We start from the raw sequence: 22,123 nt of genomic DNA, 5'->3' as shown, positions 1-22,123 counted from the left end.
GTGTGTGTTGAGAACACATTTCTAGCGCACGGAAAATGAGTAGTCCATTAACACGTGATTAATTTTGTATTAGCTATTTTTTTTCAAAAATAGATCATTATGATTTTTTAAGTAACTTTCGTATAGAATTTTTACGAAATTTTTTAAAAAATAATACACTGTTTAGCCGTTTAAAAAAGTGCACGTGGAACAGGTGAGTTGGGGGAAGTTGGGGAAAGAACTCAGCCTTAGACTTGGAGTATTTTTCATGGTCTATAGTTAATTTTTTCTTGATTTTGGTGATAAAAATATATGCTTAGATTTTTGTATGGAGGGAGTATGAACTTTTTTATGGACTAGTTTTAAAATAAGTTTTTAAAAAGGGCCAAATGATCAAATTTTGGGTCAGATCTTCTAGTCTCAGATAGGGATGAAAACGGAGCGGATACGGACGGATAATGCTCATACCATATTCGTTTTCATATTTTTTACCGGATACGAAAACGAATACGGATAGCTCGAATACGGAAACAAATACGGATTATCTCGAATACGAATAAGAATCGAATATCATCGGACACGAATACGGAAACAATTTTTTATCGGAACACGAAAACCAACTCAACTTCTAATAGAAACAAATATCAACATATATAATTAGCTCATTTTATATAAAATGAGGTATAATTTATAAATATTTTTTAAAATTTAAATAATATTAATAGTTTGGACTAGTGTTAAGAGATAAACTACAATTAAAATCTATAAAGGTATATTGAAGGTTATAGAGTTAGAAAGAAATGGGGTATGTCTTATGGGTCCTGCGGATATCCGAATAGCACTGTTCACCGGATATCCGAATTATTATCCGTATCTGACGGAAACCCTGATACCATATTCGTATTCGTATCTGGGAGAAAATATTCGTATTCGTATCCGAAATATCCGAGAATTATCCGATCCGAAAGGTATCCGTATCCGTTTTTGTCCGGAGCTAACGGAAACTATCCGCTCCGTTTTCATCCCTAACTCTCAGATACTGTCAGCTGTCCCCGCCACAGCGGAAGCTGTGCCGGAAGCGCGCAAAAAGTAGCCGTTAGCTTCGAGGTCGCTTCGTTATTCTGATTTAGTCCTCGGGTTTACGCTTTTAAAATTAAAACACGTAGTCACCTGGTGACGCCGGTCGCTTCCTAGTTTCTTTTTTTTAAGATGACAATACTTGAATTTTGACCGGGCTTTCAACTCCAATTATCAGAAATTTCAGTGTACAAAATGAGTTTAAACTTGTCTTTTAAGAGCAGTACTCCTATGTTTGAAGGGTTTTTTTTTTGTCTATTCCAATTTGTAGGAGAAGTTGTCGATTATCGTGAATTCGAACACATGATTTTTTTTCTTTAATAAAAAAATATAACAACATGATTTTCACACGAACAATTCAATTTCCACCTAATTCATAAAAAAATCATGCATTTCCACGGAGGCCTTAGCTTACAGGCAATCAAAGCGTAATATAACCTATTTGTGGAAGTTTATTTATAATTTGGGGATATGGAAGTAAGATTGGCACCAACTGATAACTAGTCAAAGTTTTAGTGGGCCATTTGTTGGACAATCGGACTATTTCTAGTCTTTGCCGATAGGTTATCTTGTCTTAATCCAGACCATCTTACCTACATCCATCCGAAAATTTAGATGCTTACTAATTTATTGGACGCGACTACATCGAGAGTGCTAACTGAATAGTGCTAAAGAGAGACATCCTTCTTCCAAAAAAAAATCTACTAGTACATTCAATATCTATGTATTTTTTTCCTTCTTAGATAAGTTTCTCTTAAATTACTTATCCGATTTATAATCCGATTGTGCCGTTATGTTCGTTGCAATTAAATCTTTACAACAAGATCTCACATGATTATATTTTGATGAAAAATCACAAATTACTTTTATGATATGTCTAAATTAGTTTTAGATTTCACTAAGTTACTTCTTAAACTATAAAAGTAAATTCAGTAAGTCTTAAAGTAATTTATATACATTATAGAAGTAACTTACAACAAAACGAAGGTAACTTTGGCATGTCATTTGAAGTAAATCCGTTGTAGAGATAAAAATATGACTCTATCTAGAAATTAAATTAAGGGTTTGCTGGAACCATGCCACCCTATATTTGCAAAATTTGAGATATGCCACCCGTATCTCAATGACATGTAGGACCCACATGAGTAAATGACATGTGGGTCAGGGTGGCATATCACAAATTTTGCAAAATTTGTGTGGCATGGTTCAAATTGTCCCTTAAATTAATCAGCACAAATTATGGAATTAACTAAAAAGTCATATTTTATCCATACAACGAATTTACTTCTAATGTCGTGACAAAGTTACTTCCGTTTTATTTTAAGTTACTTTTAGAATATATGTAAATTACTTTTAGACTTTATTGAATTTACTTTTATATGTCTAAGTTTTATAGCCATCACTCTTTGTCTGACCTGGATGACCTATTTAGTATCCATTGCCGAAATGCTGGTCCATCCAAAGTAAGGACAGTGACGAGCTAACTGATGTACACCAACCATGTTCGACGCAAGTAGTATGATGAATGATTTGAAGAGGAGCCCAAAGTAGGATATACATGTAATCCCCCGTCCTAAAATGTAAACATTCCTAATGGATCTATACTCATATATTAAAAATTTAGATAAAAATAATTAGAAACATGTTGTATTTTTTTTAAAAAAATTAGAGAACAATATTTTTTACCCGGCCTCTATATCCAACCGGATTATATTGGTTTAAATAAGAAAGTATGTGAAGAAATTAAATAGAGAATTATTGTGTTTTTGTTGAGATGAGGGGATGAGTGGAGAATAGTTTTATTCTAAAACAAATCTTATAAGTGATAGAAATAATATCATTCTGAAACGGAGGGAGTACGTTGCATCTTTAAATATTTGTAAAGGACACAAATTGAAAATTTGGAGTAGCTTACCTAAGAAAACCAAACTTGGGAAATTGTCACCGAGCGAATAGTAATAGGGTCATAGTGTACAGATGGAACAAGATCCTCTGCAGTCGGAACAAATGACTTTTGTCTACAGTCGATGGATATCTGGCCGTTCGCTTCCATCCAACGGTAACCAAGACTGCTTGCGCTGCCCCCACTTGGCTCGTGGGCCGGCCCAACGTCAGCAGACGCACGTATACAACGTATAGAGCTGCGGCTGCAGTAATTTCTGGCGCGAATCCTCTCTGTTTTGGCGCCGGGTTCACCTTTTTGGCGCGGTGAAGGTTCTGCGCCGGCGATCGGACTTATGCTGCCTCCATCGACAGACTGGTGCCAAATCTCTGCACTCATGTCGTCTATTGCTGTGCACTTAAACTTGTGTTGTTCTAATTTGATTTTTTTCTGTCCTCCCGTATTGTTGTGTACCCCAACTTGTGTTTTGTTGCTGGAATTGATGGATTGAAGGAAAACTGAAATGGAAGATTGAAGAAAAATCAACTTAGCTTGCATCAGATTAAAATTTGCGTATTTAAGATGGAAGAAAATAGGTGCGTAATGTCATGGTTGTTTCTTTTTATCCATAGGGGGCGGCAGGGGAGGCGGCCACGAAGCCGGGGCGTCGCGGTGGCAGAGAGGGAAGCGCCGGTGAGGTGAGGAACGCCGTCGTCACAACCTGGGGCGGGCGTCTGCAGTGAGCTCGATGGCTTGAGCACGGTGGCAGGGGACGGAAGGTCGACTGCTGAGGTGAGAACTCTGCTGTCGTGGCACGCCGACGGATCAGGGAGGGGAGGGGAGGGGAGGGGAGCGCTGGCGAGGACCTCCGAGCGTAGCGGTGGCGTGGAGTCAAACGATGCGCCGACGAGGACCTCCGAGCGTAGCGGCGCCGCGGAATCGAACGATGCGATGCGCTGCGGCGGAGTCGAACGAGCCGTCCAAGGGTCCCTTAGCTATTGGGCTGATATGGGCCTGGTACAAAGGCCTGTGTTTCCACAGTTTTCTTTTATCACGGTTGGATAGGAATTGGATGGCTCTGATCAGCGACTGGAGAGACGAGTCGTTCTGCCTGATTTTAGAGGATCTGATTCTATCTGTATGATGGTCACCGAGTGAATAGTAATATGATTTCAAGTAGGAATATTTGATTTCCCCCCTCCATTCAACGTGGGTACAGCCCTACACAATTATTTTCCTTGTATAATGTCTCCTCTAGTCCTTTTTGAATGGAAGGAGTATGACTTTAGAGGGATTTTACAGAAGTCGAACTAATTCATTTGGATCTCTATAAAATTTTGGCATTACAAAGAAGTCCTAAGTATGGAGCACAAGGGTTACTCACTAATTTTACAAGAAACGACACGCACAAAGACTAATCAATCGGTTGAATTGTATCTCGTATACATGATTCTGCTACTAGCTTCTTCCACTCTGTTCATCACACACCCTTGCTGGACCCATTCAACTGGACAACTGCAACACCGGCCACCCAACCGTGCACCGACAAGTGACAGACGACACCATCAGCGAGTAATTCAACCAGTTCCCACGTGCCGGTGCCCGTGCCACTCTGCCACTTCCGGCTGCCAATAATTTGCCCTTTAGCCTCTATGCTAGCGTGGCAAATGTTAGCGCCATATTATCTGGCGTTGGGACGTTCGATCTTAGCGCCAGCGTGATTGGCGCTGAGCCCACGACCTATTTTTGTTAAATTTTTTGGCAAGGTTTAATTACGAAATAAGTTTTCTAAAAGGACCAAGTTATAAAAAAAAGCGGAAAATTCCACTATCTACGAACCGAGTAGACGTGTATTCGTATCAACATATGAGTTTTGTGTACTTGTGTGCTAGAATTGTACTCCCTTCGTTCCCTTCGTTTCAAATTATAAGTTGTTTCAGCTCTGATGAAAGTAAAACTACTTTAAGTTTAACTAAGTTTATAAACAAATATAGTAATATTTACAACACTAAATTAGTTTCTTTAATCAATAATTGAATATATTTTTATAATATATTCGTCTTGGGTTGAAAATATTTTTTTTAAATTTTGGTAAAACTTGAAACTGTTTGATTTTGACTAAAGTCAAAACTATTTATAACCTGAAACGAAGAGAGTACTTTAAAAAAGAAAATCATACACTTCTTACGTATAAACTTGCTATATTTTAAGACAGACTACTGTCAGGGTTACGGATAAGGCATACCCTCTATCCTATGACTTATGAAACCGATAAGATATACCTTCATGTATACGGATCGTTTCCGTATACGCTGTTAGGAACTTGTCTTAAATTATGAAAAATATTTCTATGAGTTAAGAAATTGCCGAAGTCCAACTTGGAAGGGGTAAAATCTTTGGTGTATCGTGTCGGTTTACATATCCCTAAGTTTTACTTGGGGGTCAAGGTATTACACGGTATAAAAGGGACCCTAGGGGGAGGTGAAGGGCATCGCATCTCATTGTCCACACACCCACCAAGGTTTACGAAGCCGGAGTGCACGGAGCCAAGTCGCCGGGAGATCTCGTCGTATCCCTCGACTACGATCTCATCGGTACCATCTGTTTCGACAACTCTCTTTGTAATCTGTTCTTATCGTTATCAATCTCACATAAACTGGACTAGGGCTATTACCTGATAAGGGGCCTGAACCAGTATAATTCTTGTCTTCTATTTGCTTGATGTCATACTACGTAGACCCTCGTTCCAACGTACCCCAATACTTAACTCATCCGGTCCGCGAGTATCCCTCGTCGACAACTATAACTAGAGACTATTGACTCGGAAGTCGCTGATGGGTGACCAGTTCCCCTCCTCTAGTCTCCTTAGAGCAGGTACAATAGCATACTATTAGCCATCTATAAACATATTTTAATGAGATAAAAGATGAGAGAGAAGAACAGTGGGCTATAGATCTGTAGCCAGCTGCAATACGCAATGTGTGTATGACAGGTGGGATCATATACTAATAGTATAGTAAGTAACTATTGTATGAATTGGCTATTAGATTGGCTATAGACAAATTGAAGCTAGTAGTGGACTATACTATTAAACTTGTTCTTAGTATATACTTTACATACAAACGTATAAAGCTCAGAAGTTGTATAGCTATAATCCCTTCCCATTTGGGGCACAAATTTTTTTTTTTGCTCGGCCCAACCCAATCCAAAAGGCATCACCGGTGAGGTCAACGAACCCCAACGGCATCGCCGTCGCATCGCATCTCCAGATATCCAGCAGCATGTGCTGTTCCCCGGCATCTCTCTGCCCACCCGGCCCCACCACTACTCCCCCCCTCCGCCGGCCGCCGCGAGCACGCTGCGTAGAAGGGAGAGGAGCAGCGAGCGAATACCACAGCGCGGCCACAACCAGGAGCCTCTGCTCCACGCCATTTCCCCACCGGAGTCCCGTGCTCCGGCCTCGCCGCCGCATTCCCGCTTCGCGCTCGTGGTACGTTGCTCACTTGATCTCTCTCTCTCTCTCCTCAGATTCGCGCGCGAGTCGTGGCCGTGGCTGCGCTCGATCGGCTGCCTATACGCGCCGCGGCGGCGCGTGGTGGAGCCGCTGCTCCGGCTCCGGAGAACCGGGAGCCCGTTTGGACGGTAGCAAGCGCTGGAGCTGTACGCATTACTGCAAATGGCGGTCGCTACCTGCCGGATTCGCCTCGCCCAATCGCCTGCTTCGTTCGACAAGCGGATGGGGCTGTGCGATTCCGTTCACTGTAGATGCGGCACTGTAGCGGTAGAGCTCGCTCATCAGCTCGCCGATTGGGTGGCTCCAGTCCAGCAGCGCCACCTCACAGGGCAAATCGCTGTGAATCCCTGACTTTAATGGGCTAAAGATGGAGAATCCGCTTCCGTATTGGCTGCATGTGCACGGGATAATAAAAAAGTCTCCTGCTCTGATGGGCATGTTAGTTTTTGTCTCTACACTCGGTGTGTGCGATTGTAAATAGTGGACGCATGGGCACCGCACTGCTGGACTGGTATTTGTCCGCCATGATTTGGAGTTTTGTTGGATTGTGTAGACGAATTTGGGTTAGGTTTTTATATTATATGATTCCATCTCACGCGGTAATTAGTACTGGTGCGTGGTCATGCAGTGTTGTCAGGTTATGATGTGCTCTGGCTAGTTTTTATTTACACTTCATCAGACTTCAGTAAGTAAAGGTTCATGGCCTTAGTTATCTTAGGGAATTTTGATTATAGTGTTGTAATCTGGAATCCCAAGTTGTGTGATAACCGTTTTGTTTATTTTCAGTGTTTTTTATTATCCTGTATCGGAGGGTGGTGAACTACTGCTTCTAAGAATGTAATTTAGTTTAGTCAGTGAGCACAGGAGCCTTAGTTTTCTCAACTAATTGGCATTGCTTGTTAGGAGTTCGCCAAAAGTTGATTTAGGACATAAGGGGTTTTCCCACTTTCCCAGAGCTTGATTCACTGCTAAACTGCACTCTCCTGAGTTTCTTTGTAGCTTCTTAGCCATCATCTAGAGCTGGTTATTGCCTTTTAGTTTCTTAAAGTTGATTTTTACTCAATTTCTTAAAGTCTGTTGATGGTATAAACTATGAAAAGGTAAATGCACAATTTGCTGAATATCTTTTCCAGACTGTTGGACGATAACCACTTTGAGCTGGTGCACATCCTTATCAAGATGGCTGTTTCTTTAAAATCAAGTGGCAGTTTTTGTAGCACACCGCCTCAGTGGCTGCATTCAACAAGGGATCGAATTTTATACGGTTATTCTCATTCAAATGCCAAAGAGTGCACTTGCAAGAAAACAAAAAGGCCTGCTCCACTGTGTGTTAAAGCTACTTCCACGAAAGTGGAATTAGATTTCAATGATCCATCTTGGAAGCAGAAGTTTCAGGAAGACTGGGATAAACGTTTTAATTTGCCACGTATTACAGACATATATGATTTGAAACCAAGGCCAACCACATTCTCACTCAAGAAAAACAGGTTTTTTTTTGTGTCTTTAACTGAATTGGCTAGCTTTCCCTTAAGCTGCTAAAGATGTGAACAATACTTTCTTATGCAACACTGTCTGCTATTACTCGGGCAGAAGTCCTGCAGGTGATGAAAATGGTACACCTATGGATAAATGGAATGGTTATGTGAACAGCGATGATCGAGCACTTTTGAAGGTCAGTAAGCAGGCAAAATTAGCAGGCAGTGTTAGATTTTAATTTTCTTGTGTTTAATTTAAGTAGGATTTGTATCTAAGTCATCAAAGTTCAAAATGTTTGATTGCACAGATTTTGAAATTTCTATTAGGTTATGGAGGGAGTTATATTTTGTTTTACAGTGTACTCCACTGTATCTGCACTTACTTTTCTCCAACTAACATTTGGTATTTAAAGCAGGATGCAGTTCATAAAAGAACACCTTTACTTTTGTTCATTGCTGTGTATGCTTTGCACTTAACGTAATGTGCTTGCTTTTAGGTGATAAAGTATTCCTCGCCTAACTCTGCTGGAGCAGAGTGCATTGATCCTGACTGTAGCTGGGTGGAACAATGGTATATTTCTCATCACTTATGAGTTAGTAGCTCTTTCGATTCTGCTAATATACATTGTTTCTTCAAATATTTGATTACGTATTACATCATATCAGTTTCCACCTTCAGCGTTTAGCAGTTGTTAATTGTTTATTAGACTTAATTCGTTATATTCTTAAATGGTAAGGCGTTGATAAATAGTTTTATGTAGGGTACATCGTGCAGGCCCTCGTAAGGAGATATACTATGAACCAGAGGAAGTAAAAGCTGCCATAGTTACTTGTGGAGGGCTCTGCCCTGGTTTGAACGATGTCATCAGACAGGTCATTGTCTTTTAGCATTGTTCAAACATCTTTGAATTGCTCATACTGCTACCTCAAACATTTGATATGAATTCTGGTAGCTACATCCATTTTGGGATTAGGGTTATGAAGCATGCATATGAATTATCAGCAATAGTCAATACCCTCTAATTGCTTCACTTTTTCTTGGCAATGTCTAATTGCTGCACTTAGCTGCAAAGAAAATCAAAACACCAAATAATTAATTGCACTTCATGTACAGGTGGTTACACATCAAACATTGGTTTTTTAAAAATGCAGATTGTGAAGATAAAAGTGGGTAAAAATGCACCACTTTATGATACTGTATTTCTGTGTGTCCCTTGACCTTGAATCAGAAATATGAACATTCCTTTCATTCGAAATCCCCATGCTGTTTTTAGAACTATGCTCTGTAGTCTATTATGTACTTTGATTTCAACTGGTATTTTTTACTTATGCCTAGAATATGTGCTGATTCCTTCTGCAATTTTTAGCAAGAAATAATGTTGCATGTATGACTTACAAATCGTTTTTTCCGCGTTTGCAGATAGTATTCACTCTAGAGACCTATGGGGTTAAGAATATTGTTGGGATTCCATTTGGTTATCGTGGATTTTTTGAAAAGGGCCTAAAAGAAATGCCAGTAAGATACTTTTCTATATTCATAATTGTCAAAAACTCACTACTCCCCAATTTTTTTTCAAATTTCATTTGATAGCATCATCCAGCTTTCACGTCATCTGGTGGAGAACATAAATCTTGCTGGTGGAAGTTTTCTAGGAGTCTCTCGTGGAGGAGCTAAAACTAGTGAGATTGTAGATAGTATACAGGTAAGCACTCTGCACTGCAAGGTTTGATGCTGTATTTGTTATTCCTCTCTTTGAGGGAGGCTGAACTGTTTTCAAAATTATTATCTGATTATTGTAGGCCAGAAGAATTGATATGCTTTTCGTGCTTGGAGGAAATGGTACCCATGCAGGAGCAAATGCTATCCATGAAGAGGTTTTATGTCTTTAATTTTCATTCACTTCATCATTCAATTTTTATTTCCCAGTAAATCTTTCAGGACTCATTAGGCCTTCTTTTACGTGCAAACTAAAACAGAGGCCAATGTACCTATGTACAGAAGAATTTGCATAACATATTCCGTGTTCATCCTTCTTTGTTATAAAAAAAAATTATATTCATTTTTCTCCACAATTGCAGTGCCGGAAGAGAAAGCTAAAAGTTTCAGTTGTAGCAGTTCCAAAGACCATCGACAATGATATACTTTTGATGGACAAAACATTTGGTTTCGATACGGCTGTTGAAGAAGCTCAGCGGGCCATTAATTCTGCATATATAGAGGTAAGTTAAATTACTGATATTAATTGTGTGTTAAGCTTTTCAAATCAGTTGTAGAGATGAAAGTTCAAGGGAATAAATCACTACTATAATTAGGCACGAAGCGCATACCATGGCATTGGTTTGGTCAAATTAATGGGAAGAAGCAGTGGCTTCATTGCAATGCATGCTTCCCTTTCAAGTGGGCAGGTTGATGTCTGTTTAATACCAGAGGTGTGTAAACATTACACTGTATTATGTTTGAGACTACCAATTCTCTTATGTACGATCTACCGATAAAAGCTTACTAATATGAATGAAGGTTCCTTTCACGCTTGATGGAGAATATGGTGTTCTACGACACCTTGAGCATTTGTTAAAGACCAAAGGATTCTGTGTTGTTTGTGTTGCTGAAGCTGCAGGACAAGTAAGCTAAACTTCAGAGTGATTTCTTCATGACTTTTTGGCTACTTTTGTTCCAGATACAGCTGGAAGCACGTGAGTCGAGAGCCTATGATTTAGTTATTCTACGTTCATTACAGGAGTTTACAAAAATCAGGTGCAACAGATGCATCTGGAAATGTGATACTTAGTGACATCGGTGTTCATATGCAACAGAAGGTGTGTATGCGATAACCCTCTTTTACTTTGTGCTCTGATGCTGTAGTTTTAGAAGCGCATGGTTGTGCCACATTTTGTTGTTAAAATAGGTTTGCCTTACCGTCTCATTTGCTTTTTCTGTACATTCGTAGTAGTTCAGTTCTATTTAGATAGTTGAACCCAAGGCTTCCCTGCTTTTGTCTTCCCACGTTTCTTTTCTGTATTGTCAATCATACCATCATAATAGATAACATCAGTTACAATTTTCAGATTAAGATGCATTTCAAGGACATTGGTGTTCCTGCTGATGTAAAATACATTGATCCGACATATATGGTTCGGGCATGTCGTGCCAATGCATCTGATGCAATTTTGTGCACTGTACTTGGACAAAATGCTGTAAGTCGCTTCAGGCATGCAGGCCTCTGACATCTATCTTTCGAAGTGTGGAGGACTAGAGGTAGCATTGCTGCCCATGTCATATGGTTGGTTAAATGAAAACTGCATGATGGTGCCTGCAGGTCCATGGAGCATTTGCTGGGTTCAGTGGCATCACTTCTTGCATCTGCAACACGCACTACGTCTACCTCCCCATCACAGAAGTCATAACAGTACCGAAGCGCGTGAACCCTAATAGCAGGATGTGGCACCGTTGCCTAACGTCCACTGGCCAGCCTGATTTCCATTGATCAATTCTTTGAAGGTTCCAGCTCGAGATGATTTGCTATTCTTTCGGTGATGTGCTTCACACAATCACACTACAGCACGAACTAGCCTAGAAGATAGTCAACACAATAGTGATGCTGTTATAACACTTGTTTGCAAGAAAAATTTCATGGATCAATGTGATTATTCAAACTCCAAAGCCATAACTACGGTGTACATCAGATTCTCAGTTCTCACTCTGGAGTCTAGCCACGGTTCTTGTAGTAGCAGTGTTCTCTGAACTGTTTCTGAAGAAGAAACTCTGAATTTTGATTTGGTTTTGCTGTTTCTGCTTCTGCTATCTCTAATGCAAAATTCAGGCCGGTTTGGCAAGCCGGAAGAGATAGCCGGTCTGGTGAAGTTCCTGGCCGTCCATCCTGCTGCAAGCTACTACTCCATTCAAAAAAAGACAAACCCTAGCTACGAACCTAGACACGCATATGTCCAGGTTTGTAATTAGGATTGGTTTTTTTTTTTTTTTGACGGAGGGGGTACATCACTGGGCAGGCAAGCACAACTGCAGAGATGTTCTTCAGATGTGCGATCAAATGAACATGTTTTGAGAGATTAAGTTGCCTAATTGTGGTGTCTTAGATACAACAGATCAAGGATGCAACTAAAATTGTACACGAGCCCAAAATGACGTTTCTCTTTCGTGTCTTCACTGAAAACTAGTCGACGACTCGGGTTTATATCCTCTACCATAATGTCGCTATTATTATAGACACTGACATGTGGGATAATAGCAGAGTGGAACCCACGTACCAGTGATGGTGGTGGTAGTAACATTATAGTAGATGATCCTAACCCATGACGACTCCCTTCAAGAATCAATTATCCATCTACATTCATTTGGTTTCCTGGTTGCAAAGTTGTCTACGTTGATTTATCAGCTTCATTTGGCATTCGGTTGAGTTGGTTTATTGAGCACCGTCCAGGCGAGTAGGCGATCCACCCCAACTTCGCCGGCGATCATCGCCTGCACGAAACGGTGAACTCGCGCACGAATTTCCCTTCAACAAATTCGGCCACCTTAATTCATGTCGACAAATTCAGTCCACAATCGAATTCGGCCCACTAATTTCTCATCAATAAATTTGGCCCACCAAAAACCATGACTGAATTCAGCCCATGAAATTCCCTTAAAAAATTCGGTTAACCACGGCCACAAATAAAATCGGCCCATATTTCCCGTCAATGAAGTCAGCCCAAAAGTAAATTGGCCCAAAAATATTAATGGACGAACTTCGCCCACAATCTAATCTTCACACCTCAACGAAGTTAGCCCACGAATTTGGACCACTTAATTCTCCCAACAAATTCAACCCAAGGGCAAATTTGACCCCACTGAATTCATGTCAACGAATTCGATCCCAAGAGTATATTTACCCCACGTAATTTCCATCAACGAATTCGGCGCAGCTACGAATTTGGACCACCTAATTATCGCTGACAAATTCGGCCCACCATCGAATTTAACCCTCCTTTTTTCTGTCGGAAAAAGTACACCGAAGGTCCCTCAACTTGTCATGGAGTTACAAAATCGTCCCCCAAACATAAAACCAGATACTGTGAGACCCTCAACTAACAAAAACCGTTCATTTGAGATCCTTTAGTGGGTTTGACTCCGGTTTTATCCGACATGGCGGCTAAGTCGGATGCCAAATCAGCCTCCTCTTTCTTTTGCTCTCTTCTCTCCCTTCCTCATCTCTCTCTCTCCATTCTCTGTGGTGATGGCGGCTACGGGCAACGCGGGGCTGAGTGGTGGCCAGCGGAGGTGGCGTGCGAGCGCGCGGCGGCGGCGACGACGCTCGCATCCTGTCTTTCCCCTTTCTTTTTTCTCTTTTTTTTTCTTCTCTTTGCCGCGGGGAGTAGCAGCGGGCGGCAGCGGCAGCCGGCGGAGGCAGCGTGCGAGCGCGCGGCGGCCGGCGGAGCAGAGCGGCAGCGGGCGAGTGCATGGCGGAGGGTGCCGCCGCCGCCGCCGCGCCGTCACGAAGCGACCGGGAGACGCCGACGCGGTTGCCGACATGCCCAGAAGGAGGCCGGGGGAGGCGGTAGCGGTGCACTGGCTGCGCCACGCCATGTTCGACGCGGCCGGGGACGACGGCGCCGCCGGCGGCGGCCACGGGCGCTTCATGGACAGGTTCGTCTCCGCGCTACACCACTACTCGTGGGCGCGTCGTCGCAGCCGCGTTGCCTTGCCTTGCCGTTCTCCAGGGCTTGCTCCTGCTGCTGCTCCTGCGAACTTTAATCTGAATCAGTGAACTTGCATTTGCATTTGCGCAGGCAGAAAAAAATCAGTTACTTGTCTAAAACTCCGAAGTTACTAACATGCATAGCATTCACTCCCTCCGTTTTATAATGTAAGTCATTCTATCATTTTTCATATTTATATTGATGTAAATGAATCTAGAGAGATATATCTAGATTCATTGACATCAATATGAATGTGGAAAATGCTAAAATAAATTACATTATAAAACGGAGGAAGTACGTGTTTAAAACGTTGTGTATTTGGGTTGTTTTGTTATAGACTGTTTTGGAATTGCACAACTGAAACTAAGGTAATGATAAATTTTCCACATCTTCTTGTTTCAAATGGATGAATTGAACAAAATTTATTGTGCTTGCATTTGCAGAAACAAGAAATTCAGTTTCTTGTCAGAAATTATGTTGTTACAGTATGAATTGACTTGCTTAACTAGATTGAATTTTGACGACGAACGGATCAACAGTGAAGAGGCGTCTACATTCATGGTTCGTTCCCATGAAGATGTACAGGTGCAAAATCTGCCGTCCGTTCGTCTTCATCGACCTCCTACGCCCCGTCCCAGTGCAGGCGTCGGTGGGAGAGTGCGGCTGTGGAGAGGCGGCGGCGACAGGTGAGCGCGGCTGCGGATGGGGAGCGGCAGCGCCGACGACTCCGCGCCGCTCGGGCTCATCGTCGTCGGTGGCTTCGTGCGCGGGCGGAGCAGAGGTGGGGGAAGCGAAGCAAAGGGGCGGGGGGCGTGGCGGGCGAGCGGCTCCGAGCAGCGGCTGGGATAGGGCCAACGGGAGGAACCCGAGTCGTCGTCGTGCTCCGTGTCGCGGACTGCCGCCCGTCGCACCAGCCCTCCTCTCAGCCGCGCTCCTCCCTCGCCGGCTACCGCCCGCTGCCCGTCGCACCGGCCTCCTCCCCGCCACCGAAGGCTGCGCCGGCCCTCTTCCCTGACCGGCCACCGGACGCGCCTGCCGCGCCGGCACTCCTCCCGTGCTGGCCGTGCTCCTCGAGGGGAGAAGAGTATGAGAGAGAGAGAGGAGGGAGAGGAGGGGAAAGAGGGAGGGTGCTGATGTGGCGATGTGGCACCATGACATGTGGGGCTTACGCTGACTCAGCCGCCACGTCAGATAAAACTAGGGTCAGAACCATCTGAAGGATAACTCGATGACAAGTTGAAGGACCTTCAGTGTACTTTTTCCTTTTCTGTCACTAAATTCGGCCCACAAATAAATGTGGCACATTTAGTTCCCATCAACGAATTTCAGGCCTCGAACGAATTCTGACGGGCCAAACATTAATACGAGATAATCCGGGGCTTTTCTGAGAAACTACCTCCAATGGACAACTGCTGCCTCGCTGACCGGTGGGACCGCTTGCTCCGGTGAAGCGCCGGCCAGGGGAGAGGCGCCGGCGTCCGCGGCCGCGGCCGCGGCCGCGAAGAGCTTCCTCGGGAAGCACACGCCGCCGAACTTGCGCTTCCTCCTCCTCGTCCGTCGCGACGGCGATGCGGACGGGACAGGCGCTCGGCGTCGGCGTGGCGGCGGAATGCGTCAGCGTGGGCAACGGGGATCGCGGGGGAGGGCGGCGGATGGAACTCCTGGCCGTGGCGGTGGAGGCGGAGGTCTAGGAGTGCGCGGACGACGAAGAGAAGGAGGTGGTGGCGGCTGAGAGGAACGCGCTAGCTGGGTCTACTCCGGCGGCGGAGGCAAACCGCCGCGCGCGAGCCGCGAGTTTGTGCGGCGGCAACGGAGGAGGAGGACGACGCCGCCGCCGACTGATTGCGGTTGTCCCATTGGAGATTGAGGTAATCACTGATGATGATTTTCTAATTTAGCCTATGATGATCTGAATGCGCCCTGATACCTTTTAGAACTGATCCAATCCGATCAGTTTGGATCTTAGTGCTTTGCAGAAGAAATGCCACTGTATCATTGATAATAATGCTCTATTTGGTAATCAGTAAAGCATCAACATTGTGCTTGTCATCATAATTCGTCACTAGCAGGCTTGCATCATAAATTATTTCAGAGAAAGCCTAGATTCGATTGCTGATAAAATCCTCCAATATTGAACTTATTGCATCAGGCAACTGCTGCTCACGTTGTGCAAAATATTAAAAGAGAAAATCCATGAAATGCCATTGACAAGCACACTAATCCAAGAAATGCCATCGACGAACGCAACTTCCAGGAAATGCCATCGTACGAGCCATTTTGTCCCAGAAATGCCATCACCGTCACTTTTACTCTGTTAGATACCGTTAATTTTGTCAAAATGACCAGATTGCCCTTCTCAACCTAGGACAAATCCCCTTCACCGCCGGCCACTCCTCTTCCTCCCCTCCACTTCAACCACTCCTCTTCCACCTCTTCTCCCATCGTCGGCGGCTATCAGGAGGATCGACACCGTTGCCGCACCCCCGCGCACGTCCTCACTCGGAGCACCCCGGTCGTCCTCGCCCTCGAGCTTCCGCCGCCGCCACCGCTGCCGTCCCCGAGCTCCCGCCCCCGGCGACTTCTCCCCTTCCACCACCGTGAGGGGGCCCTCTCTCCTCTCTCTCTCTCTCCCCGACGACGACCTTGAATGACGAAGTGAGACTGTGGAAGTTGAGGCGGACTCGGTGGCTGTGCGCAAGTGGATCTGGACGTCGTTGAGGATCGACGCCGGTGACGTGCGCAAGTGGATCTGGGCGTCACGGCCACCGGCGGGAGGTCGCCAGAGCTCCTCCGCACCTCCCCTGGCCGCCGCCGAGCCGTCCTCGCCCTACCCTGGCCGCGCCGCACGTCGCCACTCACGCTGTTGCAGCCGGCTAGAGGAAGAAGACGATGGGGAAAGGAGAGCAAGCAGCCGGGCCCACCTGTCATTAGCCTATCAAAATTTTTCCATAGAAAAATAAATCAGCAGAAATGTAAATCAAAGCCTTGGCCCACTTGTCAGCCACTGTAGACTGAGGATATGTGTCGGATTAAAAAAATACATTATGAACAGTGCTGTTTCATTTGGTGAATTTTTGAGATTTTTCTCATGTATAGTTTTTCCTATGAAAATTCCAAAATCTTAATTTGCATATACATTATACATCAAGGGCAAAATAGTCTTTACACATCATCTAACGGAGTACAAATGACAGAGTAGTGACGGCGATGGCATTTCTGGGACAAAATGACTCGTACAATGGCATTTCCTGGAAGTTGCATTCGTCGATGGCATTTCTTGGATTAGGATGCTTGTCAATGGCATTTCATGGATTTTCTCATATTAAAAAGCAAGTTCAGAGAACGAAAGCTCTGTTGTAAGCCTTGTAGCAACAAAAGTATTAGATAATAAACGAACAATTTGTCTCTTATTAATACATATTTCGTCAACACTGGTAGCATTATCCTCCTGATAAAATATCAGCTCATCAGCAGAGAGAGAGAGAAAGCAGCCTCACGGCCTCACCCAATGGATGGCTGCTCTTCCTTTTTGTTCTCTGCTTTATTTACTCTTCAGTGCAAAGTTAAAGAACAAAGCCCCTCGAGCTGGAATTGCTTGGTTAGGACCCTGTGCATTCCACCAAGCAGCACCATGCGAACTCACTTCTTTTCTTGTTTAAAGTAAAGAGAATTAGAGCTTTAGTAGTGCCCCAAGCAGCATGCTATCATGTGTGTGGGCGATATAATATTATAATGTGCAAAGAGGCAGCTTAAACTTGAATGAAGAAAAGAAGATTGGACGTTGCAATGGGTGATCTTTTCTGTTTGCTGTTCTTTGAAACTTCGGTTTGAGGGTAAAAATCCATGGATCAACAAGATTTAAAAAAAGGGGGCATCATTTAGGACAACTACTTAAGAGAAAGGATCATTTAGCACAATGAACTAAGTATCGATGTTTTCTCTGTTCCTTGTTAGTTTGCATGGGGTTGGGAGCTTCTTGATTCAAAGGGGAATTTCTAAAGCATAAAGCAATAGTTCTTGAGCTTGTTAAATGCCCTATCCCAACACTTCTCTTCTTTACAAGGGTTGCTTGGTGTGCAGGACAGGGACTAGGGGAGGAGACCAGGGAACCGGTGTAAAGATTCTTAGCTTCCCAAGGTTTATGTCACCATCTCTTTATTCATGCCTGTCAGAACCTTCTAAAACAGCCTTGAATTACCCTCAAGCGGCATGCATATGATTGTGACAGAATCTAAATTGCCTGCTGCTATTTCTTTGGACCCTCTCAGCTCATATATAGGAGCAGCAATTGCTGCTGGCTTCCCTACAAAAACAGGGAAAGCATTGGAGGGGAAAGGGAAATGGCATTGTCTGCCAATAGGCTGCTAACTGTTCTTCTATGCTTGTTGCTGTTATCTCATCAGCAGAAGGTGTATGGCTTGAAAGGCATTAGTCTTGCCTTCGGAAGGGAAGAGGATGAAGTGCCCGAGAAGAAGCCGCGGGTGCTTGCTCAAAGTAATGCTGCCAATCTCAACAACAAGGGCGGGTACTCAGCAAGTCCTTCATCAGCTGATCCCAACAGAATGAGTGAAAGAAGGGTTCGGAGGGGTTCAGATCCAATACACAACAGGTATTGATGCTTCATCATGTAGGGAGGATCAGAGACAACAAGAACATCATCCAAGATATGATGGATCAGTTGATGCGAGGCGCTAAAGGTTTTTTGGTGCTTTCTACTTGTTTTTAAACTTGTCTGTTTGATGCTTCTTTTCTATTTCATTTGTGTTTCTTAATTATTTCGTAATGGATATATCTGTAAAAAGTTTTTAGTGGTAAAGAATGACGACGTACTGCAGTAATCAAGTGTGGTTTTGAATGAAAAAGTGTATGCGAAATCTCCATATGTTCATGTTTTAGCTTAGCTTCCCAAAATATATTGCTGTCACCAACATGTATCCTGCGTTTGCTTCTTTTCCGTTGGCTGGTTCACAATAAGGTTAACATCAAAAGCGATCGGTGCAATTTGAACATTTATAACCTTATCACATCTTATTATCGCCATGTTTGTTTGAATCATGTAGATTACTGTATTTCCTCAAATCATTATTTCTTTCTTTGGGGATAAAAGAACTAATAAGAATAATATAATTTATAACTAACTGTCTAATAATTACCTCTTGGACAAAGACTGGCTGCACATAGTCCTTGCAACTTAGATTGCAAAATGACCATAGAACTTTACCAGCCACATGAAAATTATTGATCAAAAACTGCAACCTATAGCTCTGAATCTCCTCCATGCTTTGCTACCCTAACCTTTTATGATTCAGAAAATGTCCTCTGATATCTACCACGCTTGTGAAGTTGCAGCTTCACCAAATGCATCTTCCGAGCTACAGCTCCCCAGATCATCTGAACAGCGTCACCAGGCTGCGAAGGGTACTGGTACTCGAAGTGGTGTGCAACCTCCTTCAGCCTCCTCCACATTGCCGTCCATTCTTCCTGGGAGATCCCCCTGAGGAGATGCAGCAGGAAGCCCCTCTTGACGGCGTCGGAGGCGCGGACGAACACGCAGAAGGCGGAGTAGTCGAGGACGTCCTCGAAGGGGAGCTCGATGTCGTCGCTGATGATCACGGGGACGCAGTGGCTGACGATGGCGTCGAAGAGGCGGTTGGAGGAGGGGGTGTCGCCGGCGATGTTGAGGCAGAACTTGGAGGAGGCCATCCCCTTGGTGGCGCGCCTGATGCCGTTCTGACGGACGCTGCCGTAGGTGAAGTGGACGTCCTTCTCGTCCTTGATCAGCTGGTACAGCCTCTGACGAACCCTTCCACCCTGAAAAAAACATTACAGTTTGGCTGAAAAGTTCAGTGCAAGTGTGCAACTCACTTAGACAGTGGCAACTCAGTGTTTTATACCACCTATATTTGACCATAGTCCTTTAGAAGAACTTGCAATGGTTGAGCCCTAGACTCTGGTAGAAAATAGAGTTTATAAATTAAAGTTTGAAGTGGCTTAATCCTCTTATTTTGGTTTAAAATTAAAATATGAACAAAATGTCTCACACTACTAACCATAATCTACCAGTAGCTCCAACTCCAATTTACTTTTGGAGCTAGAAAAAACCCAACTCCAGAAATCTTTTGGAGTTGAAACTGTAGCAATCAGGGGCATAGATTTTAAATCAACTCCAAATCATGAATAAGTATTCCAGAACGATATGTTTTCATGTCCAGAGGAAATGGTGCTTCAAGTCGAAGACAAACTTACATCTTTCCTATGATTTAATTTTTAAATTTTGTGTGAGCAAAAATCATTTTCCAAAAGTCAATAGCGTCGTGTATTTAAAAACGGAGGAAATACTACTTTGATTTGGTGGAGGAAGTAGTAGTTTGATTTGGTGGCGAACTTACATCTTTCCAAAAGACACGAATATTAGGAAAATGACCTAATATCAAATAATTAGAAAGGGTGAGACTTCGAACCCAGGTCATCTAGCGCACCACCTTATGGAGCTAGCTAGAAGACCCCTGGGTGTTTCTCGAACTTACATTTTTCCTATGAATGGCGCCCTGGAAGTAAGCGAGGACGGGGCGCTGCTCGAACCCCGGCGAGTCGCCGTCGCCGAGGGAGGGGACGACGTGCTTGTACGGCGCGATCACGTCCTTCCTCAGGTTGGCGACGTCCGGCGGGTACCTGCCGAAGTCGGAGAGGACGAACATGGCGGCGCTGAGCCGCCGCCGGGCGTCCATCATGCTGTTCGGGTGGTGCGGCACGACGAGGTGGTCCGCGCCGCCCCACCGCCGCCACTCCTCCCGCCTCGCCAGGTACCTCACCAGCTCGCCCTGCAGCTGCCTGTCGCTCCGGCCGCCACTCCCATGGCCGCCGTGCGGCGACTTCGACTGCCGGTTGTAGCTCAGCGACGCGAAGAACGGCACCAGGAACACGTCGGCAAGGCTCGCGTTCGTCACCCTCACGGCGGTGCACGGACGGCGGCGGCGGTGGTCGCCGGAGGTGGTGGAGGAGAGGATGTCCAGGGTGAGCCAGTACTCGACGCTGTGCTGCAGGTTCAGGCCGCCCGGGTAGCGCGGCACGGCGCGCGGGTCGCCGGCCACGTCCGGCCACGCCGCGCCGGCCGCCTTGCCGTCCCACCCCAGCATGCCGAAGTGGAACTCCGGCGGGAGGTCGTAGAGGTACACCCTCAGCAGCGCGCTCTCCGCGTCGCACGTCGCCGCCAACGCCGCCGTCGTCGTCGTCTCTCCCGACGACGGCTGCCGGGTGATCATCGCCGCCGGAGTACCCACACCCACCTCGACGGCGCCGCGCGACGTCGCGTTCCCGCCTCTCGCTGGCATCTCCGCTTGGGTGCTGCTTCTAACAATAATGCCATCGTGGTCGTCATGCTCGCCGCCGGCGGTCGCCGCGAGGACGGCGCCGTCGATCCGCGAGCTGACGAGAGCCCAGCAGGAGAAGGCGAGGAGGGAGACCGCGAGGAACACCACGTAGCGCAGCAGCGCCCGCCTCCGGTGCTCCGCCGCCGGCGGCGCCGCCGGCGATGGCTGCATCTTCCTCTCCGCCACCATCCACGACACCAGCGCGCGCGAGCAGCGCAAGAATCCAGCCAAACTCACCGCTGGAATGAAATTCGCCCAAAACAAAAATAATAAATTCAAACCCCGAATTACTTACTGCCAAAGATCAAATCAAAGAAACGAGCTGCTGCTCCATTTCAACAACACCCCTGCTCCCTCCCTGCAGATCGATCGATTGAGCCGCGGTCGTCAGTTAATTCGTCATCCAAGAACGGATTAACTCGATCATGGCAGGGATCAGAGGAACTAAATATATATATATTCTCTAACCAACACAACAACATTAATAATTATAATTAAATTTATACCTTCATGGAGCACTGGTTTCTTCTTGTGCGTGGTGGAGAATTTGCCGGCGTTGAAAAGGCGGCGTCTTGACGAGAGATCGATGAGGAGGCGCCTCGTCAGGGCCATCGTCTTCTTGACCGGCCTATGCTGCGATGCATGCCGCTGTCTTCGTTCTGTTTTTTTTTTTTGTTCTTTTTTTCATTTTCTTTTCCCTGATGACATCTACTACTAGTTCGCTGTTTCTGTTGAAAGATTTCTGCAGGGCTCGACGGGAAAATCGGATGGGAATATGGGGATCGCAACGGACTTTGTCAAGATAAAATCAGTCAGATACTCGCGGCACAACTGTGAGCCCGTGTACTCTCCTAGTAGTCGTCAACCGAGTTGGAATTCGCACATCTAAAAAACAAGCAAAGTGTACTTAGGATATCGAGACTTCGAGATCATTTTGATAGAGTACATGTTAAGGATCAGTGTTTTGATATTAGACGTCAGTTCAAAACTCTAGTATTCCGGGAACACGGCTTCATGAAGATTTATTTGGTTAGTGCTTCTCAATTAATTAAGTTTGGCTCACCCAACTAATGTTGGCTTTGACATTTCTAATAACGAACTAGTACCGAATATTTTGAGAATTCTCTTC

The 22,123-nt window shown here is 44.8% G+C and overlaps 1 protein-coding gene, 2 long non-coding RNA genes, 2 other non-coding genes and 1 pseudogene across 6 annotated transcripts; 4 read left to right on the top strand and 2 right to left on the bottom strand.

Annotated features, from left to right (window-relative positions):
• The first annotated feature begins 3,212 nt into the window (after window positions 1-3,212).
• LOC136351491 (uncharacterized) lies at window positions 3,213-4,252 on the top strand. Its single transcript, XR_010734690.1, has 2 exons — window positions 3,213-3,316; window positions 3,571-4,252. It is a non-coding gene; the product is annotated as an uncharacterized lncRNA (long non-coding RNA).
• A 1,987-nt stretch (window positions 4,253-6,239) lies between these two features.
• LOC4345675 (ATP-dependent 6-phosphofructokinase 5, chloroplastic-like) lies at window positions 6,240-11,703 on the top strand (annotated as a pseudogene).
• Window positions 11,704-13,148: 1,445 nt separating this feature from the next.
• On the top strand, window positions 13,149-14,943 carry LOC112936166 (uncharacterized). The gene is made up of 2 exons (XR_003238288.2): window positions 13,149-13,571; window positions 14,164-14,943. It is a non-coding gene; the product is annotated as an uncharacterized protein (transcript).
• LOC136351455 (uncharacterized) lies at window positions 13,570-15,162 on the bottom strand. The gene is made up of 2 exons (XR_010734581.1): window positions 15,021-15,162; window positions 13,570-13,673 (listed from the first exon to the last, which is right to left on the bottom strand). It is a non-coding gene; the product is annotated as an uncharacterized lncRNA (long non-coding RNA).
• LOC112936167 (uncharacterized) lies at window positions 15,117-18,486 on the top strand. The gene is made up of 3 exons (XR_010734580.1): window positions 15,117-15,492; window positions 17,705-17,761; window positions 18,031-18,486. It is a non-coding gene; the product is annotated as an uncharacterized protein (transcript).
• Window positions 18,487-18,693: 207 nt separating this feature from the next.
• LOC4345674 (probable arabinosyltransferase ARAD1) lies at window positions 18,694-21,897 on the bottom strand. Of its 2 annotated transcripts, none has more exons than XM_015793245.3 (3): window positions 21,501-21,897; window positions 20,152-21,233; window positions 18,694-19,435 (listed from the first exon to the last, which is right to left on the bottom strand). In XM_015793245.3, exons 1-3 carry the CDS (start codon window positions 21,604-21,606, stop codon window positions 18,923-18,925), a joined length of 1,701 nt encoding a protein of 566 aa, XP_015648731.1. In that variant the 5' UTR covers window positions 21,607-21,897; the 3' UTR covers window positions 18,694-18,922. The 2 variants fall into 2 exon arrangements, with proteins under 2 accessions (XP_015648731.1, XP_015648732.1); XM_015793246.3 differs by having other exon boundaries at window positions 20,152-21,352; window positions 21,501-21,885.
• Window positions 21,898-22,123: the final 226 nt, after the last annotated feature.

This window comes from Oryza sativa, chromosome 8, assembly GCF_034140825.1.
Source record: "Oryza sativa Japonica Group chromosome 8, ASM3414082v1".
Classification (NCBI taxonomy): Eukaryota; Viridiplantae; Streptophyta; class Magnoliopsida; order Poales; family Poaceae; genus Oryza; species Oryza sativa.
Note: the sequence above shows the minus strand (reverse complement) of the source record. Positions and strands in the feature narration are given on the sequence as shown.